The sequence below is a fragment of the Hippichthys cyanospilos genome, chromosome 22 (genome assembly GCF_059441005.1).
Source record: "Hippichthys cyanospilos isolate Australia breed blue-spotted pipefish chromosome 22, RoL_Hcya_1.0, whole genome shotgun sequence".
NCBI classification, from domain to species: Eukaryota; Metazoa; Chordata; class Actinopteri; order Syngnathiformes; family Syngnathidae; genus Hippichthys; species Hippichthys cyanospilos.
Genome location: NC_142390.1, coordinates 4,274,218 through 4,302,135, shown reverse-complemented (window position 1 = coordinate 4,302,135; position 27,918 = coordinate 4,274,218). Strand labels below are relative to the sequence as shown.

The 27,918-nt window shown below is 42.7% G+C and overlaps 4 protein-coding genes across 8 annotated transcripts; 3 read left to right on the top strand and 1 right to left on the bottom strand.

Annotated features, from left to right (window-relative positions):
* The first annotated feature begins 30 nt into the window (after positions 1-30).
* Positions 31-23,597, top strand: ipo8 (importin 8). 5 transcript variants are annotated; one of them, XM_088406099.1, is made up of 29 exons: positions 31-370; positions 1,087-1,168; positions 1,740-1,896; positions 2,022-2,180; positions 2,378-2,534; positions 2,648-2,737; positions 2,881-2,975; positions 3,136-3,220; positions 3,311-3,445; positions 3,527-3,626; positions 3,768-3,844; positions 3,987-4,103; positions 4,835-4,924; positions 5,530-5,695; positions 5,829-5,989; positions 6,119-6,244; positions 6,947-7,013; positions 7,242-7,367; positions 7,490-7,587; positions 7,892-7,987; positions 8,758-8,978; positions 9,245-9,450; positions 10,169-10,387; positions 10,500-10,629; positions 12,496-12,642; positions 13,023-13,096; positions 13,196-13,308; positions 22,129-22,223; positions 23,544-23,597. In XM_088406099.1, exons 1-25 carry the CDS (start codon positions 287-289, stop codon positions 12,533-12,535), a joined length of 3,084 nt encoding a protein of 1,027 aa, XP_088262225.1. In that variant the 5' UTR covers positions 31-286; the 3' UTR covers positions 12,536-12,642; positions 13,023-13,096; positions 13,196-13,308; positions 22,129-22,223; positions 23,544-23,597. The 5 variants fall into 5 exon arrangements, with proteins under 5 accessions (XP_088262225.1, XP_088262221.1, XP_088262222.1 ...); XM_088406095.1 differs by having other exon boundaries at positions 6,947-7,022; XM_088406096.1 differs by lacking the exon at positions 22,129-22,223 and having other exon boundaries at positions 6,947-7,022; positions 23,544-23,562.
* On the top strand, positions 14,446-16,333 carry LOC148405516 (E3 ubiquitin-protein ligase TRIM35-like). The gene has a single exon (XM_088406104.1). The coding sequence runs from the start codon at positions 14,459-14,461 to the stop codon at positions 15,965-15,967; it is 1,509 nt and encodes a 502-aa protein (XP_088262230.1). The 5' UTR covers positions 14,446-14,458; the 3' UTR covers positions 15,968-16,333.
* On the bottom strand, positions 16,345-25,793 carry LOC148405514 (uncharacterized). Its single transcript, XM_088407057.1, has 6 exons — positions 25,712-25,793; positions 25,245-25,637; positions 20,297-20,428; positions 16,834-17,040; positions 16,718-16,759; positions 16,345-16,653 (listed from the first exon to the last, which is right to left on the bottom strand). The coding sequence occupies exons 1-6, from the start codon at positions 25,755-25,757 to the stop codon at positions 16,538-16,540; spliced, it is 936 nt and encodes a 311-aa protein (XP_088263183.1). The 5' UTR covers positions 25,758-25,793; the 3' UTR covers positions 16,345-16,537.
* LOC148405513 (E3 ubiquitin-protein ligase TRIM35-like) lies at positions 24,121-27,918 on the top strand. The gene is made up of 5 exons (XM_088406103.1): positions 24,121-24,285; positions 24,360-24,467; positions 25,295-25,426; positions 25,526-25,802; positions 26,407-27,918. The coding sequence occupies exon 5, from the start codon at positions 26,493-26,495 to the stop codon at positions 27,858-27,860; it is 1,368 nt and encodes a 455-aa protein (XP_088262229.1). The 5' UTR covers positions 24,121-24,285; positions 24,360-24,467; positions 25,295-25,426; positions 25,526-25,802; positions 26,407-26,492; the 3' UTR covers positions 27,861-27,918.

The window sequence follows — 27,918 nt, the reverse complement described above, 5'->3', positions numbered from 1 at the left end:
TGTTTGATTTTACGTCCTCTAGCAGCTGCTCACCGGCAAAGCTTTGTTGTTTTAGTAGCTTGATGGAATTTGACAACGCTACGATGTTGCTTCCTCTGCGTGCATTTCCGTTTGATGTTATATACAGTATTGATACCTGTCAAAAGATATTAATTTAGTTTTTGTTTTAAAGTGTCAAATTGCGGCACCGTTTTGGGCGACGTTTAATTCACGTCCACAACGGCCTTCAGAATTGAGTAGCCTTAATGGTATTTGCATGTAGTGAGGGACACGCCAAGTCAAAAAAATGGATCCCAATCGGATAATTCAGGCTCTGAGAGGGACCATCGATCCTAATTTGAGAAGAGCGGCTGAAGATGAACTCAATCAGGTGGGCGATAAAGACTTGGGTTCTCTGATTGTACTTTCGCGAAAGAACTGTGGGCAGGGATAGGGGCATGCTACCTTTGGAGGGGAAGCTCTTCAAAGTTAACACGGGGGAGTTTGAAAAGTCTTACCGAAACGTACTTTGGTAGAGACCAGTTGATAAATAGCTAGACGTTACCTTTTGCTCATTTGGATCTTAAGTTTTTAAACAACTCCAAAAATGCATGGTAGGTGGGTAGGTAGAGTACATGGAAGATTTTCCAATTTTGTGTTTATTTAAAACGTTTTTCTTTCCCAATAAATTGCTCGGTTACAACATTGTCTTCAACACAGACTGAACATGCCTGCAATTTAGGAACAAGAGTAGCACAAACATATTTTCAACATTACACCAACAGGCTTGTATTGTTAGAATACGGCACCAACACATCAGTAACATGCCTGCTTACATTTATGGGTAGAGCACCCCATAGGGGTGAGTAAAGCAATACTTTCGTCCTCAGTAGCACTTTTACTGGGAGATTGCCCTCTGTTGGCTAGTAAAAAAAAAAAAAAAAACTGCAGATAACCCACACTTGACTAAAAGATGCAGGATTCAAAGTGTGTGAAAAAAGTAGTGGCTTCCAGTCCAAAATTTATCAATTTTTCACAATTAGTATTATTAATATTAATACCTCTTTTGTTTTGTATACCTCACACCCCTGCCCTGTGGTGTTCCAGTCCTACAAGATCATCAACTTTGCACCAACTCTGCTTCAGATCATTGCATTGGAGCAGGTGGAGTTTCCGGTTCGTCATGCAGGTATGGTGTTCAGCCCGTTGAATATCACATATCACACATTATACAAAGCTTAAAATGATTTTATATATATATTAATCTAATTTGATAGAGTATGCGTCTGTGAGCTTCCGGTTTGCAAATGTATTTGACAGTTGGAGAATAAAACATGTTGAAACCAAATGACTACAGTATTTCTTAGAGCACAAGTCGATTTTTTTTTTTTTCTCATTTTCAACCCCCGTATTAAGGGCATCGACTTATAAACACAAACCTCAAAAACAGCAGCTGTGGGAATTTGTATATCTTTTTATTTTATATTTCCAGCGATACAGGAATGATTTACATGTCCACAGGAGCAATGTATTTAATTTTTGGGATATTTTGAGCATGTGAGTTAAGTTTAGGGTCATGCGAAATGCCTCCTGTGTGATGTCATTGCTCAAGTGCTAACGGCGTGCTAGCAAAGCGATCGCCTAAGTTGTATGTTATGTGTTTTTATGTGAACATTTACAATGTGGCACCCTCTCAAGTGCTGTTCTTTATGATTCGGACATATATTTCCATTGTTATGTTTGTGTTTGGACGCCCACAGCTGCTATCTATCTAAAGAACATGATTGGCCAGTATTGGCAGGACAGGGAGCCATCGATGGGAAAAGTGGTTTTCCCTTTCAACATCCATGAAAATGACCGCCAGCAGATCCGAAACCACATTGTGGAGGGCGTCATCCGTTGTCCCGAGACCATACGGTATGGCTAATCTCACAACATTTTCTAATGTGTCATATGGATTATTCACGTCGAGAAATATGTTTTTCGATACAAGGGAGGGAGGGTTAAAAAATCGAAATGAAATGTATCTTCGTTGTGCGCAGCGCCCAGCTGATGATGTGTCTTCGGACCATCATCAAACATGACTTCCCAGGACGTTGGACTGCCATCGTGGACAAGTTAAACTTGTACTTACAGTCCAACAACAGTGGCAGCTGGTACGGCAGCCTGCTGGCTCTCTACCAACTCGTCAAAACCTACGAGTGAGTCATGTGTTCATTATTATCCATTTAAACCAGCTGGTGTGGAATGACTTTGCTTATATCTGTAATATCTGATTTTTGTGTATTTTTTTGTTGTTGTTGCGGTCGTTTTTCATTTTTGCCACTCCTTAATTGAATCAAGCAGAGACGTCATCGCCTGTCAGTTAAGTCACACAATATTTTGGTTTGTATTTCAGGTACAGGAAGGCAGACGAAAGGGAGCCATTGCTCGCAGCCATGCAAATCTTTCTGCCGAGGATTCAGCAGCTCATCATCCAGCTGCTGAATGATGCCACCAACTTTTCGGTCCTTATTCAAAAACAGATCCTTAAAATTTTCCATTCCCTCATACAGGTATGTTGTTTGACTATTTTACTCCGCAGGTTAGCGCAGCAGGATAAAGTTGATGATGAAAACGAATGTGATGTATTGAGATGTTCTCTCTGCTATTGATATTTTGCTTGCAGTACTCACTTCCTCTGCAGCTGATCAACAACGCAGTGATGACTCAATGGATGGAAATTTTTCGAGCCATAATGGATCGTGACGTTCCTGCTGTAAGACACGACATTGCTCACTGTTATGCTAATTATTAATTACATCAGAATTTTCTCTGTATTCGTTTAGCACTAAATCGTGCCTCTGTGTGTGAGTTGGACTGCTCAGGAATGAAAAAGTCACATTTCACATCATTTCTTAGGAGACTTTGGAGGTGGACGAAGATGACCGTCCTGAGTTGTCTTGGTGGAAGTGCAAGAAATGGGCGCTGCGTGTTATTACGAGACTCTTCAAGCGGTGAGCGTGTCAAAACACACAAGACGTTTTACAAATGTTTACTTTTCATGAATGTTCTCTTTAACCCATTTAGTCTCAACTCAGCATTGTTTTTTCTAGTCCTAACTACATATATCCTGTATACAGTATTTACTGCATGTATTGTCATTTTTTTTTCCAGATATGGAAGCCCAGGCAACGTGACAAAAGAGTACTCGGAGTTTGCTGATTTCTTCTTGAAAACCTACGCAGTGGGTTTGCAGCAAGTACGTTTTTTTTTTTTTGTTTTGGTTTTGATCTCTGTATAAAATCAGGATAAATTGGACTTACCTTTTCTGTTCTTCCCGCCTGCCCAGGTGTTGTTGAAGGTCGTGGATCAACACAGACAGAAACAGTACGTTACGCCGCGCGTTCTCCAGCAGTGTCTCAATTACCTCAACCAGGGGCTTTCCCATTCCCTGACGTGGAAACAGATGAAGCCCCACATGCAGGTAAGTGATGAGGAACATCCAATGGGCAGCTGACAAAGCATTTTCAAAACGAGGTTGTTTTGAGATGACTTTTTGTTCCAGACTATTTGCCAGGAGGTGATTTTCCCTCTCATGTGTTACAAAGATGAGGATGAGAGGCTGTGGCAGGAAGACCCATATGAATACATCCGCATGAAGTTCTGTGTGTATTTTGAATTTGTTTTGGAATTCATGTTGTTGCTTGGCATGCTTGGTTTATTCTTAATCTATAACTAGCGTGAATTTTCTTATGTGTTAGATCAATAAAACCTCTGACTGATTTTTTTTTTTTTTTCCTCTAAAGATCTTTATGACGATCATGCTCTTCCCGCCACTGCTGCACAGAACTTTTTGTGTAGTGCCGCACGAAAGAGAAAGGAGGTGAGAACACGTTTCAGTGTTAAGCCATGTATGGGAAGAAAATATTAGATCCCTTTTTTTCGTTTCTTGTTTATTAGTGATTTTAGTTCTCAAGAAAATGATGGAATGGGCTCCAATTCACACTGTACTTTTTTCTTCAAAGGTTCTGCCTCAAATGATGGAGTTCTGCCACCACATTCTGATGGATCCCACGTCAGATTCTCGAAGGAAAGATGGAGCACTGCACTGCATTGGAGCACTGGCTGAGTTGCTACTTAAGGTATTACTGTGCGATATATTTTTTAAAATGCTTCATTACACACCTGGGGGGAATCTCTTGCAAGCCCGAGCACTCTAACACTGGGAGCTTGAAGTTTCTGCACAAGATTTTAGCTGCTCCTGTTTTTGCACTATTCCTCACGGAGATGTCACATATTGTCTTTGGTATCTGCCGTGTTACAGCGTCCCTGGTTCACGTTTTTTTCATGCGGCGTGGAATACTGAGTTTTTTCGTCCCCTCTTTACGGTATTTTCCCCGCTTTGCGACAAAAACAACTGTCGTGACCCTTGTGGGTTGGCTGTATTTGTGTTTTTGCCTCCATCTGCTGGCGTTTTTAGGTAATTGCAATTATTTACTATTGCCGTCAAACTACTTGCCACTACAATGCTGGTCTGCTCTTGGTTGGCGTCTCTTCACGGAGATGGTGGTCTGCTACATGTATATTATATAAATGTAGCACTTACTGTACTATTTTGGGACCACTTTTTAATATGTATGTACAATTTTGATGTTTTTACCTGAGGTTCTAAACGCATTAGCTATTTAACATAGGTTTGGATGGCACGCCATACGGTGAATTCGCCTTACGAGCCCACAGCGAATTCATCTCCTTTCCTGTGTATATAAATATATTTAGATACAAGTGGTTTTTGGGTATTCAGGACAAAACCGATGAGTCGATCATTGACAAATTTTTATCTTCTCTTTGGTCCTTGCTGTTTGTTCCACAGAAGCGGATTTACATGGAGCAGATGGAGCTGATGCTGCAAAACTACGTCTTCCCTTTGCTCGACTCTCGATTGGGTTACCTGCGAGCTCGGGTAAGTGAACTGAAGTATGTTAATCAAGTTATGTAATCGGGGGTGGGGAATAAGTCAAACGATCGTATTTTCCGCACTATAAGGCGCACCGGATTATAAGGCGCACCCTCAATTAATGACATATTTTCAAACTTTTTCAATCACAATATAGTAATACTCAAAGTAATAACAATAATAACTCTAAACTCTCAATAGCATAATAAGTCAATGTCAATATGAGCAACCTTGTTGAACTGTAAACACAGAAAAGAAACAGGTAAAGCTTACTTTATCACTTCATTCCCCATCTACCAATCTCAATATTGATCCATATATAAGGCGCGCCTGATTATAAGGAGCACCATCAGCTTTTAAAAAAAAAAAAAAATTAAGGCTAGTGCGGAAAATACAGTAGTTAAAATGCTAATGCTAAATAAGGATGCTTGAAAAAAGATGTACTTAGAATTTTTATTTTTTATTGTGATATTAGAGAATTGTTTGACTTTGTAAACAGGTGGTACTGGTAGTGAATGAAAACATTTTCTTTTTTTTTGCATAAATCTACTAGTCATAACGCGAACGTTGTGAATATATAACCGCATTTGTGTTTTCATTGTGTTTGTCAGTCATGCTGGGTCCTTCACTGCTTTAGTCAGCTACATTTTCATGATTTAATGGCTCTGAGGAATGCGGTGGAGCTGGTCAAGAAGGACCTGGTGGATGAAAACGAAATGCCGGTCAAAGTGGAGGCTGCCATTGCTTTACAGACGTTGATCAGCAATCAGGAAGAGGGTACGTTATTTGGATCGAAAACATCATCGCTATAGGCAAAAAATACTGTAATTAACTATGCAACTAATATGCTTTGTATAGATCAAATCCAGTCATCTTGTAGCATTGAAATCTAATTTTTGCATGTGTGTAGCAAAGCTGTACATCAGGCCGCACATTCGACCTGTTTTGCAACAGCTGGTTCACGTGGTGAAAGAGACGGAGAATGACGATTTGACCAATGTCATTCAGAAGATGATCTGCGAGTACAACGAAGACGTCGCAGTCATTGCCGTTGACATGACACGGAACCTGGTAGGACATCAAACCGACAAAAATTATGGAGGGGGCCTGCAGTTTTTCGTCAGCGCTACCTGGGACCCACATGGGCGAATCAGATATAGTATATGACAAAAATGTCACTTCTATATGTGTGTTTCCCAGGCAGAGATCTTTACTAGGGTTCTTCAGAGTGAGGAATACGAAGAGAACGAGGACAAGACTGTCATGGCCCTTGGAATTTTGAACACCATCGACACTATTCTGACGGTCATGGAGGACCACAAGGAGGTTACTCATGCGCTGTACTCACACATATGCACACACTGTTTATTTTGCAATGGAGGTGCATTTGCTGTTTTTCTCAGAGGATAGTTAATTGTGATCATCAAAATTAGGAACCAGGAGATCTGAGAAAGTGCAGGTTCCTGTCCGCCCTCCTCGCGAGAAAAAGCTAGTTGTCTTCCTTCTGTTTTTTTGTTTAGTTAATGTTTATGTTGCCTGAACCAAAACAAAAACTTTACTGATTCACAATCACCAGTAAATGGCATCAATGTCCCAATTTTAGTTACGAGATCAGCATGGTTCATGAGTCCATTGTCTGAGACAACTCCTTTTTTGCGGCAATCGGAAAGACTATTCTTTGATTTGATAGCTTTAGTGTAATCACTGAAGACAGCGTCCTTTGAGTCTTGAAAATGTTTAAAATCCGCTAAAATGGGTGGCAGTATTTGTATGAAAAATGTTCGCCTTGGTTTTGCGAGAAGCGGTCCACTAAGTGATGTGATGAATGGAAGAGGGCCATGGGCGGCGCCATGCGAAACACCTGTGCTAAGTAATTTGAAAGAATTTGAACTACAAAGTGCGAGAGGTCAAATAAGTGAATATTTTTTTTTCCTAGTATTATTGTGGCTGCAAAATGAAGTCCTGTGTATCTGTATATTATGCTGCATATGTAGATTATTGTTGTTGTTTTTTTTTATCTTGACCTAGATCACTCAACAGCTGGAGGATATTTGTTTGCAGGTGATTGGCCTGGTCTTGCAGAAACCTATCATAGGTATGGCAGGTGTGTCTATGCAGGGCATTATTACTGTACATATTTTATTCCCTGCAGTGCCAAAAGAATGGTCATTGGTCCATCACCTAAAATTTTAAGAATTTGAGCTTTTGCTGATGATTCTTATGAGATCTAAGCCAAACAACGTTTCTATATGTTGAAAAATTCCTATCTTTTGTTGTGGTTTTGAAAGTATTTACTGCAGATGCATATTCATCTCATTCACAGAATTCTACGAGGAAATTCTCTCGCTGGCATTTGGCCTTACATGCCAGACCATCTCCCCGCCCATGTGGCAACTGTTGAGTGTCCTATATGAGGTCTTTCAGCATGACTGTTTTGACTACTTCACTGGTTGGTCTGCAGGACTTGACTGTTGTGCTCAGAAATCGACATCAAATTACCATAAGCACGAGTCTCCTGTTACACTGTCACATTTTGCACGTCACACTAAAACTAATATGTTTGTGTTACAGATATGATGCCACTTTTGCACAACTACGTCACTGTGGATACAAATGTCTTCTTATCTAACCCCAAAAACTTGGAGATCATCTACAGCATGTGCAAAAAGGTAATATGCATGGGAATTATGCATTCAGGCGTATGCATAGAGCCCGACTGACCGAAACTTATGCAAAAATCATTTCTGCCAACGCAAACAGTTCTTGTTACAGTAAAATGTTTAGCAAATATAGCTTGAGTCGCTGTCAAGCTTTACATGAAATAAAATTACAGTATGCAAATTGAGATGACTTTTCATCAGCAAATATCGTCGCGCCATACCTTGAAAAAGTAGTGTGTGACCAAATCCTGTGTGGTGCCACCAACTGAAAAATCGGACTGCTTTGCAAGTTTTGATCATTCGTTTCCCCAAGGTACTGACCACAGATTCAGGTGAAGAGGCAGAATGTCACGCCGCCAAGCTGTTAGAGGTGATCATACTGCAGTGCAAAGGAAGAGGGATTGACCAGGTGAGAAACAGTTTCTGCTTTGTGTGTGTGTGTAATTGTGTTTGTATTAAAATGAGCCGAAAACATTTCCTGCGATATGGAATACAGAGTTTTTTTCCTCCCCTCTTTATGGTATTTTCCCAGCTTTGCGACAAAAACAATTGTCATGACCCTAGGGGCTTGGCTGTATTTGTGTTTTGCCTCCATCTGCTGGCATTTTTAGGTAATTGCACTTATTTACTATTGCCATCAAATTGCTTCCATGCAACGCCACGACAATGCTGGTCTGCTTTTGGTCGGCGTTTCCTCATTACAATGCTGGCCTGCTATTGGTCGGCCTCACTCGTTTCAAAATGGCGGAACAGTAAAGCTTTGTTCGATTGTGAGTGGTTCCAAAACCGTATTTATAGTGCATTTTACTGGAGCTAGCCTAGCCTAGGCTATCCTTACTAGGGAATATGGCCATAACAAGCGCCTCTCAAAGGTAAATAAATCCTTTCTATATTTTTTATTTATGATGTTTTCTGATTGTATACATTTATGTTATATATAAGTAGCACTTACTATACTATTTTGGGACCAATTTTTAATATGTATGTACAATTTTGATGTTTTTACCCGGGGTTCTAAACGTATTAGCTATTTAACATAGGTTCGGATTGCCCCCCCGTACGGTGAATTCGCCTAACATGGGGGCCCACTGTATTTCCATTAATATGCTAGTTAGCTGGGCTGTTACTGCTATGAATGTGTAGCAGGTGAGCCTTTGATTTTCTGTCCCCCAACTGCAGTGTATCCCTCTATTTGTGGAGGCAGCCCTGGAGCGTTTGACACGTGGTGTCAAGTCCAACAAGCTCAGGATCATGTGCCTGGAGGTGGCGATCGCTGCTCTTTACTACAGCCCAGCCATTCTCATGCACACTTTGGACAACGCGCATTTCTCCCAAAGCGCACAGACCATTACCGCCCACTTCATCAACCAGTGGATGAACGACACTGAATTCTTCCTTGGGTGCGTTAGCGTTTTCGTTTGTGCCGCGTATCTCGCTTTGGTATATGTTAGCTTATGCAGCGGTTTTGCGTCTATCAACTTACATGTAAATGAATGAAAATGCTATAGCAGACAGCCCTACTTTTTGACGATAATACATTAAGGGTTGATTTATAGTCATCAGTGGTCAACAAAGTCAGTATTGACGTTGCATTTCTTTTCTGCCCCTCTTTTTCGATATTACAGCTACAGCATGCTCACTTTTTGCATCTTTGATTCACTCGTAGGATCCATGATCGTAAGATGTGCATTATTGGCCTGACTGTCCTGATGGAGCTTCCGAACCGTCCGGCGGCGCTGGAGGCTGTCGCCACCCAAATCCTTCCTTCGGTACTCCTCCTCTTCTTAGGCCTAAAGCACCTTTCTGCTTCCCGCCACATCAACAAACCTGACCTGCTGACCAACACGAGCGTTTTGAATGAAGATCAAAATGGTGAGTGCAAAAAGCATACGACAGAAAAGACTAGGAGGCTAAAATATTGCGTGGATTGTCAAAACATGAGAATTTTCTATGTGCCACGCTGCCATCCCTTCTAAATGCTTGCTAACGGGAGGTTGAGAGGTGCATCCTATAGGTGTCAAATTTAGCCCATGTCAGGCTCCTTTACTGCCATTCAAAATTGGAAATATTGTCAATTTTGGACATAACAAAAGCTCAGTGTTTTATAATGCATTTCCCCTGATTTTTGCATGAAACCTTTCAACGGCAACTTGCGAACGGGGCGCAATTAAAATTTTTGTGTTGACACCCCAAAACCACTGGGTGGTGCGAGCAGCCAACTTTTGACACTTGCAAGCCTTTCAATGACTTAGATGATTGGTTTAGCCTGGACTTCCATAATGCAAAAGTCTTCAAAAGTCATAATGTGACATAATCAGTATTTCACAAATATATAAATATACAGCGTGGTTACTTTTGCTATTTTTGCAAGTGGGTAGGTCCCCACCCCCCAAAAAATACAGGGCTGATGCAAACGGAACATTTTGAGGGGTTGAAAGTAAATAAATATTTCTATTTCTAGCTGTTGTTTAACTTGTTCCTGGACCAACAGGTGAACTCGTGAGGAAACTGATAGCCAGATGCTCCATGCGCTAGATGAGACTTCATTATCGATTCTATAGCCGCACGACTTGATGTTCTTCATCTGCAGAGGAGATTCCCAGCGACGAGGATGAGGTGAATGAGAAATGCAGTATCATGCAGCAGCAGTCCAGCGTGCCAATGGGCCTGGGAGATGAGAGTAATGACGAAGATGACGACTGGGACGACGATAATTGCTTTGAAGGAACACCTCTGGAAGAATACAGCACACCCCTCGATTATGACAACGGAGAAGATGAATATCAGTTCTTTGCATCTGCCCTGCTCAGTAAGTATTTGTGAAAAGTTGCGTTTTTGCATAACATCAACCAGGTTTGGTCACTATATTTTTCGCTGGCGGGTAATACTTGAAAATGTCTCTGTAACTTGTTGTCTGTCAGGGATCCAGAATACAGATATGGCTTGGTACCAATGTTTGACCGCACCGCTGGGTGATGAGCAGAAAACGCAGCTCCAGGAGATTTATAGCATCTCACAGCAGAGGAGGAGTACTGCCACCAAGGGCCAGTGGTGAGGAACAACAGCATGGGTCAAGCTAAACCAGTGGCTCTCAAAGTCGTTCCGTGCTCTGACTGCAGTAATAATTTGGGTGTTTTGGAACCGATTTACTTTAAATAGTCTCAAATTTGCACCTTAGTCTTTGTTTTTTTGACTAGATCGAAGCCATTTTTACATCTAGGAAGGACAGAACAAATATGTTCATTTTATATTAAATTGTGACAGTATTCATGACTCTTCAAGAGAGTAACCAATTCAGCGGTTTTAATATATTAAAAAAAATGCGTTTTGCGCCTACAATTGCTTGCTAACAAGGCAATGAAGCCAACAAAGCTAATGCTGGTTTTGACTGAATGATTGGCAGCAACCATTTTGGGGGAAATTGACCCGGTTTGTTTGTTTGCAATTTTTATTTTCCAAACTTCAGTAGATTTCAAGAGTTTTGTTGCCATATGCGTAGTAATACTACACAATGAAATTCTTATTCTGTTCACTTACCCGAGCAGACTACATTCCATAATCGAGCAAATGATAAAGTAGGCAATAAAACAAAAACGAAGATGAAGTTTCAGTATAGCTGAAAAGTAACAAATATACCTTTTCAAATTGAATATGTTGCTAAATAAAAAGGGCACTTATGTTTGGCTTTTTTCTTTGTTTTGCTTCCGCAAACATTTGCAATGGCGGCCCTTGGAAAATTTTCTTTCTAAAAGAAACCCCTGACCGAAAAGTTTTGAGAACCCATCAGTTAACCAATTTAAAGTTGGAACAAATAAATGAGGAAATTAGAGGACAAAAAATGTACTTTTTGAAGTTTTAGCAAGTATTTTAATGGTGAAAATGTTGCATTTTTTTAAAGGGTGAATTTTGGTCATTTGTCTGAAATTAAGTGTACAAACAAAGATACAGTATGCGTACAGGTCAGGATATTCGAAAAGTTTTTTACTTGAGAATTGGGGGCATCTATTTTGTTCTACTGACATTTTTTGTTTTCTTTTAGAGCGCCGGTGAAGTTTCATAAGAAGAGGACAAGGAGGCTGACATGACCTTGTCCAATTCCTTTGGAATTGCCAGCAATTTTAACTCAACATTGCGTCAGATTGGCTTTTCTCTCGAAATTCTTATCGTCCCAACAGGCCATCAGGACGGACTGTATTTATATTTACTTGACTTTTAAATAGTGTGTAAAAGTGATAGTAAGAATTCTTACTATTAGCTGATTGCAGTGTGTGCCTGTGTGTGGTTCACATGCAGTGGTCCCCAAACTACGGCCCGCGGGCCAAATCCGGCCCGCTTCCCCATTTTGCCCGGTCCCAACAATACTAGACGTATCATGTTTTTTTTTTCTATACCTACGCAGTCAATAGAATAAACGATCACGTTCAGATAGCTCTTGCGATCGAAGAGTCATGTGGCCCTCGGGTGAAAAAGTTTGGGGACCCCTGAGAGTAAAACAAGCACAAATATGTGTTTGCATGTAATATAAACCCGTGTCCCCTCTCGCTGTAGAAAAGAATGTCTTTAAATGACATTTGGACGATTTAGATTCCTGTCAGAGCACTTTGTTTAGAAACTGTCAAATTGACATGAACTTTTGATCAACTGTCTCTAACATGGCGATGGTTGTCACAAAGAAGATGGAAGCTAGGCTTGGATTTTCTCCTTTTGTGTACTGGAAAATGTCTCTGAATTAATTTTGAGAAGCATAAAAACTTGCAAAATCTCATCACTTGGTCTTCAAGGATCTGCCGTGCGCGTGTTGAGCCGTGGCGGAAGCAGAAAGGACACGTCCACTCTGTTGGACGGGCTTTTGTTCCACGGACTTGAACTTGGCACTGAGGTGTGTGTGTGTGTGTGTGTGTGAGCGTTTTTCGCAAGCCTCAGTGAAGTAGGAGGACAGCTGCAGCTTGCACAATGACACACTGAAGCTCTATTTGGACCAAGCATGGAAGCTTAAGTAGTGGCTGCGGTTGCGTTATGCAGCCGCTAGATGGAGCCGCGCTCAAGGAATGTCAAAACAAACCGGTAAGTCAGTCACACTTTATTAATACAGTAGAATATAAGCATTTTCACGACACCATTCACTCCCAAAATTAATAAACAGATGTTTTAGTAAAGTAGTTTCTGAAGAATGTTGGGAAAAATACCTCTTGATTACATTCAAGGACTGTTTAGATTTATATCAATACAAAGACAAATCAAGACTGTAAAAGAATGTTATGATTCAATTACATGTGACACTTTTTAAATGAAATTACAACCAAAAAATGTTAAAATAAATTTGTTGATGCCAACCCAAAAAGTTGACAATAATATGCTCTATGCAGCCCTACCGTATTCTGATTAATATTGCATGATAGAATATGAATTAAGCAACAAAATTCACCTGTTTTTATCTTTCTCAGGGGGTGGCCATTTTCCCACCTGTTTTTGACTGCACCTCCCTGCAACCCTATAATTAGGACAGGATCTAAAAATGGTGAGCCAAAGAGAAACTTCTATCATAGGAGAAGAGATAATTATGCTACCGCTATATGCAAACAAATTCTTTCCATAAAGACCGTGCACCTTTCAACAGGTTTACAGAGGAATACGTTGTGAACAAAGTGCCCCAACAATTCCGACGGCATTCTCCAACCGTTATGTGACTTGCAACTTAACAAGCTTTCAGTGAAAACAGACGATTGTACAGTAAGTACGGTTTATTTTCAGGTGCACAGTGTAGAAACAAGTTTCTCTGTACAGTGAAATCCTTACTTTGCTGCCCACAAAATGTCGTAAAAAGACTACCAAGTTAGGACAAAAAAAAAGGCATAACACAGTACAAATACCGTATTTCCACGAGTACAAGTTTTTCTTTCCTCATTTTCAATCACCGCATAAGGAGGGTTGATTTATACCAGCATAACTCAAAACCAGACCACTCTTCTCCACATATCTGTGTTTGAATAACATAAATCCGAATGTGAAATAATTTCATTTACATTGCTTAAATAATCAGATATCGCATGCCTCCGGTTTAGCGGGTTTGCACTTTCAAATGCACTTTCATCAAGCGCCGCCTTGTTACCCCTTTTGTCAACAACGAGGCTGCGCGGATCCTTTTCTCAGCAGACTTTAACCTATTACGAAAGGGAAAACACGGCTTATCTCCTTCATCCTTTGGAGGTGTTTTTGAGGCCGGCATGGGTGTGCAGGTGGGGGAAGAAACAGCGAAGGTATGAACGCAAACTTGTGTCGCACACTCCTGCTACTACAAACTCGAGAGCTCCTCAGCTTCTTGGTCTGAATGGAGTAGATAACAGATGTTGAATTCCAGTCCCCGAGGGCCGGTATCCCACATGTTTCATATAAATATATCCCTCTACAACATAACTTATTAAAATGATTAGCTCATTAGCAAGCTAAGCAGGAACTTTTGAAAATGTACCTGATCATTTTGAGTGCGGTGAGAAGACACATCAAAAAAACAAAGGATACCAGCCATCCTGGACTGCAGTTTGGAGCTATGGAGTAGACAATCTGGTGAAACGAGTTTAGCTGGTTTGCGCATGTAGTTGAGTAGTTGAGTAGCATGTAGTTGTAGTTGAGTCTTGTTGCTATTTCATTGCTCTTCACACGAAGCAAAAAGTTTCTTCACGAGTAGACTTCAAGACCGGATTTTGCTTTTTTAGTTCTTCTTTTGCAAGGCCTTTGTTGGGGAAACTTTGATTTTGTTCTTGGACTGAAGTTTTTGTCGGTGTCTGCGAGTTGGTCATCGAGTTTTGGGAACATTTTGTACGTAAAACAACTCCTTCACTCGTGACTTTGGAAGCTTATTGACTGAGTCTTTGCAAGGACCATGACGAGCCCACTTGAGGACCGTCTCCAATGTCAGTCCTGTTTGGACATCTTTAAAGATCCTGTGGTATTGAAGTGTCGTCACAGCTTCTGCCGTGCGTGTGTGCAAAAGTGGTGGGAGCAGGAAGGAGATCGAATCTGTCCAGTTTGCGGGGTTGAGTGTAGATCCATTGACATACCTTTGAACTTGTCCTTGAGGGATGAGTGTGAAGCCTTTTCACACACCTCAGTGGAGGACATTTGCAGCTTGCACGGCGAGAAGCTGAAAATTTTCTGTTTGGATCACCAGGAGCTTGTCTGCCTCATCTGCAGAGATGCCGAAATCCACTCTGGCCACAAGTTCCGTCCCGTAGATGAAGTTGTCAAAGGTTTCAAAGAGGAGCTCCAGGAAGGCCTGCGGGACGCAAAGAAAAGACTGAAAGACTACGTTGTGATAAGAGACAACTGCAAGGAACAAGCGATGTACATCGAGGACCAGGCGGAGCAGGTGGAGAGCAAAATTAAGAAGGCTTTTGAGGAGCTTCGTCGCTTCCTGGAGGTTGAGGAGGACGCCAGGTTGTCTGCCGTGAGGGAGGAAAAGCAGGAGAAGACTCGGAGGATGAAAAAGAAGATTGAGGCTCTCAGCAGAGACGTGGACACTCTCTCCGATGCCATCGGAAAGATGGAGGAGCAACTGACCTCCGACCATGTTTCCTTCATGAACAACTTCGAGACAACGATGAGAAGAATCCAGGAGCTGCCCGAAAAGCCCAAGCTGCTCCGTGGAGCTCTGCTTGATGAAGGCAAACACGTGGGAAACCTCAAGTTCAGCGTGTGGGAACGAATGAAGGAGACGGTCACGTACAGCCCCGTCATTTTGGACCCAAACGCGACCGATCCACAACTCAGCCTGTCAGAAGATCTGACCGGCGTGAGTTTCGGAAAAGGACAGCAACGTCCAAGCAATCCGGAGAGGTTGAAGTGGAACAGGGTCCTGGGTTCTCCTCTGCCCCCTGGAACACACACCTGGGATGTTGAAGTAGGAGACAACGCCGGCTGGTCCATCGGGGTGGCGTCGGGGGACCCCTGTACGCCACGTGACATGATAGGATTTCGGATTGCGTTTTGGGATCATAAATACACAAAGTCTTCACGCCCGTTCGGATCCTGGAATCCCCCGGTGAAGCTGCGGAGGATCCGAGTCCAAGTGGACACGAGCAAAAGATCAATTTCATTTTCTGAAGTGAATACAAACGTTTATTTGTTCAAAACGGACCCTTTCGATTGGCCGACTTTGTCTGGCAGCGTGAAATTGTTTCCATACTTTTGCACGAATGATAAAATTCCTCTGCGAGTCATTCCACTTGCCCCTCGTGTTACCACTCCAAGTCTGACTCCAAGTGATGATGAAGATGTTTTGCTCCTACGTCTGAAATCTCCGGAAAAAGCGAAAGATGCCGACGGGTTGATTATGAGCAGACATTTTCAAGCAGCTCGAGAAAATTTGACTTTTGCACCAGATGAATGTTAAAACTGCCCATTCTCAATACAAGATCAACCCTTGTTCCAACCTGTTTTTTTCATTTGAGTTTGATCACCTCAAATAAAAAAAAAATGGCACAGGTGTGACAAAAGATCAGCAAAGTCGGATTTTGAATATAAAGAGCAACGTTACCCGATATACCCGACCTCCATTTCCTCCGTACAACATACATCCTGTCCCAGTAAGCTTTTGAAACAGCAAACAGAACTGCTGTCACCTGTGATGCGGTTTCCATGGTAACCGCTTCCTGTGGAAAGTCTCACACGCAAACATCAAACTGAAATAAACATTTTGTTATAGTGATTGTCAATACCTTATCTTTATAAGGATGATAAAAAATAGAAAGTATCAGTGTGGGTGCAAAAATCAAGTTTATTTTCCGTAGGTGTGGACGGATTCTCAGTCATCCAGGTTGTTTTGGATCATTTTAGTTTTTTTTACATAAACATGAAACGGGTTGCTACTTTTGGATGCGTCTTCTTATAAGGTACCGCGCATTGAGAAGTTTGATGTCCTCTTCTTCATAAACAATGCAAAAAGAAGCAATTAAGGGACCGGCTACTCTGGCGGGCCAAAGCACAGGCGCAGCGTCATGGCTCCGTTGATGGCGAGCGTCTTGGCGAAGACCAGGCGGAGGGCGAGGACGGCGAGGGACAGGAGGTTGACCTTCTCGTCTGCGAACGACACGCATGTTGAACCCCGGGTGGGAAGATAGCCAATCGCGTGTTCAATACCGACCTGGCGCCAAGGCGTCCTGGCACCGCCCTGGCCCACTGTCACCTGTGGCGGCAAAACAGGAAACGAGTTGGCGACTCCTGTGTCGTTAGCTGGAGGCCCCGCCCCTCATTCCTCACCTTCCTCGCATTTGTCGTCGTTTGCGCCCGTTAGCAGGGCCACTTGGTTGTATAGCGAGTCGTCGGATATTCGCGCGGCGCCAGACTCCCGGAACATGAGTCCTTTCCCCGCCTTCTCCGTGGCGTTGCGTCGGCTGAAGTCGGCGGCGAGACACGCCGCCCGCTCTCTACCATCGAGCTTGTAGAAGGTGGGCTCAAACTCCTCCCCTAAAATCACACCTTGTCTCTTTAAGCAGAGTACACACATTGAAATAATAGCTTACCAAACAAGCGTGTATGACAGAGGACAAGGAGTTTTCAAGTTAGGACAATCTTTCCTCTCCACCCCATCAAGTGGCCTTAAGACTGTCGGTTGGATTATTGGTCTTGCAAAGGTGGGGGTCACCGGGGCCATGTAAATTGTACGTCCCCATATAATGCTATGGGTGGACTATGGAAGTTTTTGCAAATGAACAAACATTAGCTGATACTGCTTGGATCAAATCTTGCAAGTCTACCTTTTTTTTTGAGAAAGCCTTATGATTCCATTTGCACCTGTGTGTGTGTACGTGTATATAAATATATATAGATAGATACAGTATAGGGAGGGATATCGATATACTGTAGATATATAATGTAAGCACTTAGTACCTCAATCAATTACTTATATTAGCACTTCATTACCTAATGTAATTGATTACTTGAGTACTAAAGTCTTGTTCACTTGTACTTCCTTTATTTACAGTAGTACCAGACATTTTTTGACCCTACTTTAGCCAAACACTTATTAAATAGTATTTAATTAAAGAAAAAAATGTGCTAGAGCTACTGTATAAATATTAGAACCTCAACTAATGATTATTATGAAAAAAAATAATGTTGAAAATATTAAAACTGGGACTCTTTTGCTTTAATCAGTAGCCAAAAAAATAGGTCTCTCGTTCAAAACAATACATTTGAACTTATGGTAATGGGTTTATTTTTGTTAAAGGCTAATTAAAAAAAAAAAAAAAAAGCGCTTTTTCAGTTTTTAATCTACTTTTTTAAAATATATATATTATTTCCACTTACGGGCATCGACTGTTAAGCTGGTCCCACTTCCAAAGAGTAACCTATCGGTCCCTGTAGTCACACATTAGTTGTTTCCCCGACAATAACCTCATGAGATGTTTCAATAGTTAAAAAGTTCCCACATTTGCGTTAACTTCATCCAGTTTGTGAAAACTTGGTATAGACTAATTGCGGTGTCAAGAACTTACGAGTCTCCACGGTCACTCTGGTTCCACTTCCAAATTCTAATCTTGAGTTTGATGACACACATCAATTGTTTCCTTACCAAAAACCTCCGGTGAAGCTTCAACAAAGAAACGTCGCCACCCTCATGGGACGACGTGGCTCAGGTTGTAGAATGGTTGCGGGTCAAGGGTCGCGGCTCCGATTCGGAGCCCCTGTAGCCGAAGTGCCTTTTAGCAAAATACCGAACCCTCGGTCGCTCCTGACGCTGAGGAGTGGTAAAGCTTTGATTCCCGTTGTTGGCATGGCACCGAGATATCAACAAATCCAAAAAGAAGAATCAAGCAGTGAAAGCAAAACAAGAAAATCTACTCTGACGCAAGTAAAATGAAGATTCTACTGTTTTCCACAGTCACTCTTGTCCCGTCCTCCAAGACGATCTTGTAACCCGCAGCAACGGGACTCAATTCTCCAAGCTCATAGGCCACACCCACCACCCCCGACCTCGTTATTGACATCAAATGATGAAATCTTGTTAGCTCCGCTCACAGTTCCACTTAAAGGGGCTGTAACATGAAAAGTCAACTTTTTGGAGTTTTTAACCATGTTCCAAAGTTGATTTCTCACCCGAAACACAGATGTCAAACTCAAGGCCCGGGGGCAGATCCGGACCGCCACATCAATTTATATGGCGCGCGAAATGCTGATTTGACTTCAGGTTTCTGGCTAAAATACCAAACTCCCCGCAACTCCCCGCTTCCACCGCCTGTGCGAGAATAAATACACACCCATCTGAAGATCTCATTAAAAGAAGGTATTGTTGAATAGGCAAAGCTCGCGCTTGTGAAAAGCGACCGATGACATCACTGGGGCGGAGCTTCAGTCACGAGAAGACAAGAAAAGCAGAGCAGAGTAGAGAGAAGTTTGTTCAGCATGTTGCTGTCAGCCTGGTCGCTGCTTGTGGTCGCTGCGGCCGGTGAGTGCGGCAATAGTCACTCGTTATGTTGCGGGGTGCTAAAACTCGTTGGTTTCATCTTTCAGGCGCCGGCGGTAACGAGCTGGTGGCGGTCCACGATGACATTCTGGCATTAAAAGGTGGACGGGTGACGCTGTCATATGTTTACTACAGAAAGCCTTCTGGTTCCGATTATTTCTTCTGGTACCAACAACGACCCGGACAAGCGCCACACTTACTACTTTCCCATTTGGGAAGCGGCCAAATGCTGAGAACCATGCCGGGAATGTCGGCGAGCGTGCAAACTGAAATGAGGAGAATGCACCTGCACATCCAGGACGCGTCCCCTGAGCACTCTGCAGTGTATTACTGCGCTCTGAATCCCACAGTCACACATGTGCTGCATTGTCATGACAAAAACATACCCTGCTCTAGCGCTGGGTATGATATGCCAGGTGCCAGAGACAAATTCAAAAAATATCATTTAATGGCAAAAATAAAAGAAAAGGAAAAGACAAATACGCAAGATTAACTATGGAGTATGGATGGAAGGATAGAAGGAAGTTTGGATGGCAGGATGGACTTGAAAATACTTAATTACTTGAAAATCTTCTGCGTCATCGATCCTGACCCCTTTTGACATGTTAGCACCTTCTACACGAGGAGAACAACAGTGCAATTGGGACCTCCGGCCTTTGAAGACAAAAAAATGACCTCCATTTCCTCCACGCAACAATTTTTATTTTCTAAACCTCGATATGGCTGAAAAGTAGCAATATTTATCTAGCAATATTCATTTTATGTTGGAGTAAACCAACAAAAAGTGATCAAGGTAGAATATTTTGAGTTTATGGTCACTTTATGACAATAATAACTACAACTAGCTCAATCCTTACATTATGAACGCGTGAGGATCTGGAGGCCCCGCCTCCTCGGCTACAAATCGGCGTTCCTGCAGACGGCGAGCGCAGACATGAGTCGTGCGCTCGTATGTGCGCTGATGGCCGCTTGCATTCTTGGTGAGGTCATGCGAGGTCACTGACCCTTTCATCGGATGTCTGACCACTTTTGTTGCCTTTTGACAGGAAGCAGCGGCCAGACGGCGCACCAGCCGGTGCGGGTAGTCTCCGCGGCGGAGGGTGAAACATTGACGCTGGAATGCAGCTACGACAGATCGGCGAGCAACGACTACATCTTCTGGTACAAACATGAAGCGGGCGCGGCGCCAGAGTTCATCTTGAGCAGATCTGAATACAGTCAGGGCAAGACGGCGGAAAAGTACCGTGAGCGATTTACCTGCGGCTTGGACCCCAGCACCCAGCAAGCTCCTCTGCATATCGAGCATGCGAAGCCCAGCGACTCTGGGGTCTTCTACTGCGCCCTGCGCCCCACGCTGACGCATTTGCTGGCGCGCCTGCACAAAAACACCTGCACCCATCTCGTGTTAGAACTTCACATTGGGGGCGTGGCCTCACAGGAGTCTAGGGATCCCATGTCGATGTCGGACTCATTTCTGCCGTTAAATAATTAGAAATATTTTGGACATATTGAAAACCCAATTTTTTATTATATTATTTTTTGCATGAATCCTTTCAACGGCAACTCGCGGTGCAATAGAAATTTTTTGTGTTGAAACACCAAAGCCACCCAGTGGCGCGAGCAGCCAACTTCTGACATTTGCAACATTTCAATAACTTCATAGCGTGGCTTAGCCTGGACTCCCCTAATGCAAAATTCTTGCTATTCATTTGAGGGACTTGTAGTTGACAAAAAGCTTTGAATTTGCTTCAGGAAAGCGTTATATTTCATGCAACGCATAACATACGCATATTTTGCAGCAATTGAATACCAGCTTTATATATAATATATATATATACTTTATATATATATATATTTTACACACACACAGTATATTGTACTCATTCAATGCCAAGGATGTATTTTCACGTTTTTAAGAGTGAAATTCCATTAAGGACAATAGTTTGTAGATACCTAAGTAGTACATCGATACTTAAGTATCTGATTGAATTTCTGGGCTCTTAAAAAAACATTACAATACGCCCTTGGCATTGAATGAGTGAAATGGTCATTTTAATTTTATTTACCCTTAAAAAGCGAGAGAGTACCCTCAAGGGGTACTCTCATTGTATTCATGTTTTCATACTACTCTAAGTTGTAGCTCTGCAGGAAAAGTGTACACTAGACTCCTGTGAGGCCACGCCCCAAATGTAACTTCTGACATGAGAATGTTGCAGGTGTTTTTGTGCAGGCACGTCAGTGAATGTGTCAGCGTGGGTTGCAGGGCGCAGTAGAAGACCCCAGAGTCGCTTAGCTTCGCATGCTCGATATGCAGAGGAGCTTGCTGGGTGCTGGGGTCCAAGCTGCAGGTAAATCGCTCACGGTACTTTTCTGCCGTCTTGACCTGACTGTATTCAGATTTGCTCAAGATGAACTCCGGCGCTGCGTCCGCTTCATGTTTGTACCAGAAGATGTAGTCGTTGCTCGCCGATCTGTCGTAGCTGCATGCCAGCGTCACTGTTTCACCCTCCGCCGCGGAGACTACCCGCACCGGCTGGTGCGCCGTCTGGCCGCTGCTTCCTGTCAGAAGACAACAAAAGTGGTCAGACATCCGCTGAAAGTCTCAGTGACCTCGCGTTGACCTCGGATAACCTCACCAAGAATACAAGCGGCCATCAGCGCACATACGAGCGCACGACTCATGTCTGCGCTTGCAGTGTGCAGGAACGGCCATTTGTAGCCGAGGAGGCGAGGCCTCCACTTCCTGTTCCACTGACGTCACACATGCACATTGCAGAACATATGAATATTAGATCACACAAATGATATAAAATATTTATCATCCAAAAATGTACACTAATTGCATTTATTAATTATAGTTTGATTCAATACAAAATGTGAAGCCATTTCTACTTGTCCTCAAGAAAGAGAAATATTACTGCCCCCTGCTGGCACAAAGTTTGCAGTGAATGGCGTTTGATTGGAACTTTGAACCAAGCCATTATGTTGTCATCAGTGGAAGAAAATGAGGTCAGAGCCAGTGGGCGTGGCCAAAACTGTTACAGCTTTATCACAAAATGTGTTGTTTTTTTGTTTGTTCTTTGTTGAAGCTTCTCTTGAGGTTTTTGCTGTGGAAATAACTGCTGTGTGTCAGGAGGGTGGAAGATAGTTTTCGGAAGCGGAACCAAAGTGACTGTGGATGCCCGTAAGTTTTGTTTTAATGCCGCGATGACTATTTCAAAAACAAAGCATCATAAATATAAAGTACATTCTCTTTTTGTTTATTTTTTTTTAAACCACTAAGCCCATCCCGGTGAGAGCTTGATCCTAACCCAGTGGATATTGGAATATTTTCGGATTTGTTAGTGTGTTATATGTTGTCATTTTGTGTGTTAGAATATTATTTTTTACATACATAGTTTATCTGGGGAAAAATACCGATACTATAAGCTAACTTTCTTTGCTTCTGTTTCAGCTATTAAATAAACCAAACAACCAGTATATTGCATAGTGGGTTTATGAACAATATGTCAATCTTCTAAGGAGGTTCTTGTTAAGGAAATAACCACTGGGCGTCAAATTTCAACGTTTTACGTTTTGGAAGTGGGGCCAGGTTGAGAGTGGAGGGCTGTAAGTACAAAAAAAAAAAAAAAATCTGAAATAGAAAAGCAGCCGCTGCATAGTTTTTGTGTAAGAGTGTCACATTGTGTGCTTGAGTACTCGCTCAATTTTGGACGCGGGACCAGATTGAGGATAGAACCTGGTGAGGAAAAAAAAAAACTTTTGACGACTCAATTTAATGAATCTTTCTTGTCCAAGTTTTGGTTGTGCAGCACGATATGTCCCAATGTGATACCAGGTAAATTAGGTGTGGAATTTTCACCTTTTTTTGTAAAAACAAAACAAAACAAAAAACTTTAGGTAGTAATACTATAACAATAGACATTAAAAAAATAACATCAATAATTATCAGTTGTTTTATTCCGAAATGAATTTCATTGATAAATTTGAAGGAAGCAAACATTGAAAAATAATTATTTTTGTTCCAAATAAAAAAAAAAACAGCTATAATTGCACGCCATTGTTTGTAAAGAAGATAAAGATATTTTTATTTTGTATTGAAAGGATACAGCAGTTCTTTAAATGATAAAAATGTTTCCTCCCCAAATTATTTAATTTAGACAAATTTCTACCGGACTTTTTCTTGGTACTATGTCACATGTCTATTTTGGGGGAGAAGACTTTTGATATTAAAGAAGAAACTCGGCTAACTGTTAGCTTGCCTGTTAGCTCCATTACATTTGAAATGTTTCTTAACAATGGTAAATAATTTGAGAGACCAGATTTTCATTTATTAAAGAAATTCAGCTCGTTTATATACTTTACATAATCATTTCGCGGGCCGGATTAAAACGATTTGTGGGCCAGAACTGGCCCGCGTGCTGTATGTTTGACATCGATGTGTTTGCTTGTTTGCTAAGCTATTGTTGCAAAGTGTGTACTCTGAGACAAGGTGTGATTTTAGGGGAGGAATTTCAGCCGTCCTTTTACAAGCTTGAGGCTAGCGACCGGGCAGTGTGTCTCGCCGCCGGATTCAGCCGACACAACGCCACGGAGAAGGCGGGGAAAGGACGCATGTTCCTGGAGTCTCGCGCCGCGCGAATATCGGACGACTCGCTATACAACCAAGTGGCGCTGCTAACGGACGCAAACAACGACACATGCGAGAAAGGTGAGAGGCGAGGGGCGGGGCCTCCAGTTAGCTAAACGGAGTCGCCAACTCGTTTCCTGTTTTGCCGCCATAGGTGACAGTGGATCAGGGCGGTGCCAGGACGCCTTGGCGCCAGGTCGGTATTGAAAATGCGATTGGCGGTCCGTCAGTCTGAGTTTAATATGCATATGGTTTGCAGACGAGAAGGTCAACCTCCTGTCCCTCGCCGTCCTCGCCCTCCGCCTCGTCTTCGCCAAGACGCTCGCCATCAACGGAGTCATGACGCTGCGCCTGTGCTTTGGCCCGCCAGAGTAGCCAATCCCGCGCCACCACCGTCCGTTTCCTCTTGTGATTGTGCTGCAACTTGTACATTTTTTAATTATCTAACATAGCTATATTCCAAGTTGGTAGGGTTATATATACAATGGAATCCAACAAAGTTATTATTGTTACATGCCAGGATTGGCCAGTAAAATGCGTCACCAAATCAAAAAGGTTTTTGCTTCTTTATTGCAACGATGATGAAAAGGAAGCCCATCTCCATACACAGCAACAGGTAAGAAATACAAAAGACATGAAAGCAGCACAACAATTCATGCAAATCGTTTGTGACATTGCGTCTTTCCACAGGAAGCGGTTGCCATGGCACCTGCATCACAGATGACAGCGCTTGTGGTTTCTGTCTCAAAAGCATACTGGGACAGGATGTGTGTACTGAATGGAGGTCAGGTATAACAGGTAAGATTGCTTTTTATCTTTAAAGCCTGACGTCCCACTGTGTGACGTGCTAACGTGTCATCATGAGACTGAATACTTTCGATTAAGGCGCAGTCACAACAATGCGGGCGCAGTAATAGAAATGCTTTTGAAATGATTGCCGTAATTCCCCAAATATAAGACGTACTTTTTTTTCCCCACAACGTATGGGTGCGTCCTATCAACCAGTGGTTCTCAAATGGGGGTACTTGAAGGCATCATTGTGACTTTTAGTCAATCTGGTAACCTCCTTTGACTTGGATGAGGGGGTGGAAAGCAGCATGTTGCTTGTTTTGTGCGTCTTGGCCTCAGGCAGGAAGTGTATTCAAATTTGTGGCAGCTATAAACCCCACGCACATCCTTTAGCAAACTATTCTGTGCAGGTTTCAGTTTTCACACAGTGAAGATGTGAATGTAATTGTGATGTATATGATACACAGACACACACACATATATATATATATATATATATATATATATATACCCTCACTATAGAATATGGCCATAAGAAGCTCAAAGGTAAATAAATCCTTTATATATTTTTTATTTATGATGTTATTTAATTGTATGCATGTATATTATATATATGTAGCACCTACTATACTATTTTGATACAAATTTTTAATATGTGGGGACAATTTTGATGTTTTTACCTGGGGTTTTAAACACATTAGCTATATATATATTAATATACGTATATATAAAATAAATTTAAAAAAATTCTAAATATATTTTGAAAATCAAAGTGATTTTAATCACGTCTGTGAGGCCACACCCCCAATGTGACTTTTGACACAAGAAGGGTGCAGGTGTTTTTGTGCAGGCACGTCAGTGAATGTGTCAGCGTGGTTTTCACGGCGCAGTAGAAGACCCCAGAGTCGCTGGGCTTCGCGTGCTCGATATGCAGAGGAGCTTGCAGGGTGATGGGGTTCAAGCTGCAGGTAAATCGCTCACGGTACTTTTCCGCCGTCTTGCCCCGACCGATTTTAAATATGCTCAGGATGAACTCTGGCGCTGCATTGGCTTCTTGTTTGTACCAGAAGATGTAGTCGTTGCTCGCCGATCTGTCATAGCTGCATTCCAGCGTCACTGTTTCACCCTCTACTGCGGAAACTGCTCTTACCGGCTGGTGCACCTTCTGGCCGCTGCTTCCTATCAGAAGACAACAAAAGTGGTCAACGTCAGCTGAAAGCGTCAGTGATCACGTTGACCTCGGATGACCTCACCAAGAATGCAAGCGGCCACCAGCGCGCACACGAGAGCACGACTCATATCTGCACTCTCAGTCTGCAGGAACGGCGATTTGTAGCTTAAGAGGTGGGGCCTCTACTTCCTGTTGCACTAACATTCACAACATGGCTTCTTCAAGTGCGCAAACAGGCCCACGTGCCCCAAAAAGCAAAATATTTCACTGTATACGATGAAGGGAGTAACATAGCTATATTCCAAGTTGGTAGGGTTATATATACAATGGAATCCAACAAAGTTATTATTGTTACATGCCAGGATTGGCCAGATTTTATGCCAAATTTGACAAGTTTCAAGTCTGGTAAATTACCAAAAGAGGAAAAAAAAACCTCCACCCAGGCACATATTCAGAATTGTCTTTCCTCTTTTAGTTACTTTACATTTCATAATATTTTTAGAGGTGAAAATTAAAGGCTTAAATTGCTTTCTCTTTCGTATTGCCAAGTTTTGCAAAGTGGTGAAACAAGTTTGGCGGGTCACACGTTTTTTTTTTCGTTTTTTTTTTTTTTTAGTCGAGCAGGAAGGGTAAGATGATTTACTTTCGAGCTCTTGTCGTTCTCGCTTCTTGATTTACTTTTGACTCGGTTTTTTGGGTGTAATTTCCTATTTGGAGTGCGTGCAAGTGGTCCTTCTGCCGCGCTCAAGTCAGAAAACAAACGTGGGATTTTTTCAGTGTCGGAAAATCCTTCGCTCGTGGCTAAGGCGGGTACAGCGGCACGCCTGAGAGTCAACGTTGGAAATTTTTAGACTACGAGGACCATGGCGAGGTCAGTTAAGAACAATCTTAAATGTCCATCCTGTTTGGACATCTTCAAAGATCCCGTCATGCTGAAGTGTAGTCACAGCTTCTGTCGTGCGTGTGTGGAACGGTGGTGGGAGCAGAAAGGACATCCAACGTGTCCACTCTGTAGGACGGAGTTTAATTCCATGGATCTGCCTTTGAACTTGGTCTTGAAGAATGTGTGCGAGGCTTTTTCGCAAGCTTCAGTAAAGACCGAGGACAGCTGCGGTTTACACGATGCGAAACTGAACCTTTTAAGTTTGGACCACCAGGAGCTTGTGTGCCACCAAACCCACGACGGCAACAAGTTTCGTCCTCTTGTTGTTCAAGGGCAAAGAGAGGAACTTCAGCAAGGCCTGCAGAAGGCAAAGGAAAGGCTAAAAGATTACGAGAAAATGAGAGACAACTGCGATGAGCAAGCCGCGTACATCAAGGTCCAGAGGAAGCAGGTGGAATGGAAGATTAAGAAGGATTTTGAGGAGCTTCATCGTTTCTTGCGGGTTGAGGAGGGGGTCAGGGTGTCTGCCGCGAGGGAGGAAGAGCAGAGGAAGACTCGGAGGATGAAGGAGAACATTGAGGCTCTCAGAAGAGACATGGCCGCTCTCTCGTGCGTCATCAGAAACGCGGAGGAGCAGCTGACCTCCGACCCGGTTTCCTTCACGAAGAACTTCCAGACCACGATGAGCAGAATCCAGAAGTTGCCCGACAAGCCGGAGCTGCTCCCGGGAGCTCTACTGGACGAAGCCAAACATGTTGGGAACCTCAAGTTTAGCGTGTGGGAACGAATGAAGGAGACGTTCTCCTACACTCCCGTCATTCTGGACCCCAACACGGCCGGCCCGGCACTCAGACTGTCTGAAGATCTGACCAGCGTGAGTTATGAAAAAAGACAGCAGCGTCCAAACAATCCCGAGAGGTCCAAGTCCAACAGAGTCCTCGGTTCTGCTTTGTCCTCGGGAACCCACGCGTGGGATGTCGAGGTGGGAGACAACACCTGCTGGGTACTGGGGATTGCGTGGAGCGACCCGTTTCTGCCGGGCGACTGGAACGCGTTCCGAATTGCATTTGATGATGATAAATACACAAAGTCTTCCTCCCCGTTCGGATCCTGGAATCCGCCGGTGAAGCTGCGGAGGATCCGAGTTCAAGTGGACACAAACGAAAGACGCGTTTTATTCTCTGAATCTCTTACAAACACTCACTTGTTTAGAACGGACCCTTCCTATTGGCCGCGTTTGTCCGACGACATCAAAATGCTTCCTTTTTTTCAGACAAGGGATAAAATCCCCCTGCAAATCATTCCACTTGCCCATCGTGTTACGACTCTAATGAATCAAAATGATTGATGGTGAATGTGTAATGCAAAATTGTGCTCCACTAAAATGTAATAAATTGTCAATGGGG

Bases quoted from the DNA above. Each gene is read 5' to 3' on its own strand.
- LOC148405516 (XM_088406104.1), top strand. From the start codon at position 14,459: ATGACGAGCCCACTTGAGGACCGTCTCCAATGTCAGTCCTGTTTGGAC.
- LOC148405513 (XM_088406103.1), top strand. From the start codon at position 26,493: ATGGCGAGGTCAGTTAAGAACAATCTTAAATGTCCATCCTGTTTGGAC.
- ipo8 (XM_088406095.1), top strand. From the start codon at position 287: ATGGATCCCAATCGGATAATTCAGGCTCTGAGAGGGACCATCGATCCT. The intron at 1,169-1,739 runs GTATGGTGTTCA...GGACGCCCACAG, and splicing joins GTTTCCGGTTCGTCATGCAG to CTGCTATCTATCTAAAGAAC. The intron at 8,979-9,244 runs GTGCGTTAGCGT...ATTCACTCGTAG, and splicing joins GACACTGAATTCTTCCTTGG to GATCCATGATCGTAAGATGT.
- LOC148405514 (XM_088407057.1), bottom strand. From the start codon at position 25,757: ATGAGTCGTGCTCTCGTGTGCGCGCTGGTGGCCGCTTGCATTCTTG. The intron at 25,638-25,711 runs GTGAGGTCATCC...GTCTTCTGATAG, and splicing joins GGTGGCCGCTTGCATTCTTG to GAAGCAGCGGCCAGAAGGTG. The intron at 16,760-16,833 runs GTGAGGAATGAG...TTGCCGCCACAG, and splicing joins CGACGACAAATGCGAGGAAG to GTGACAGTGGGCCAGGGCGG.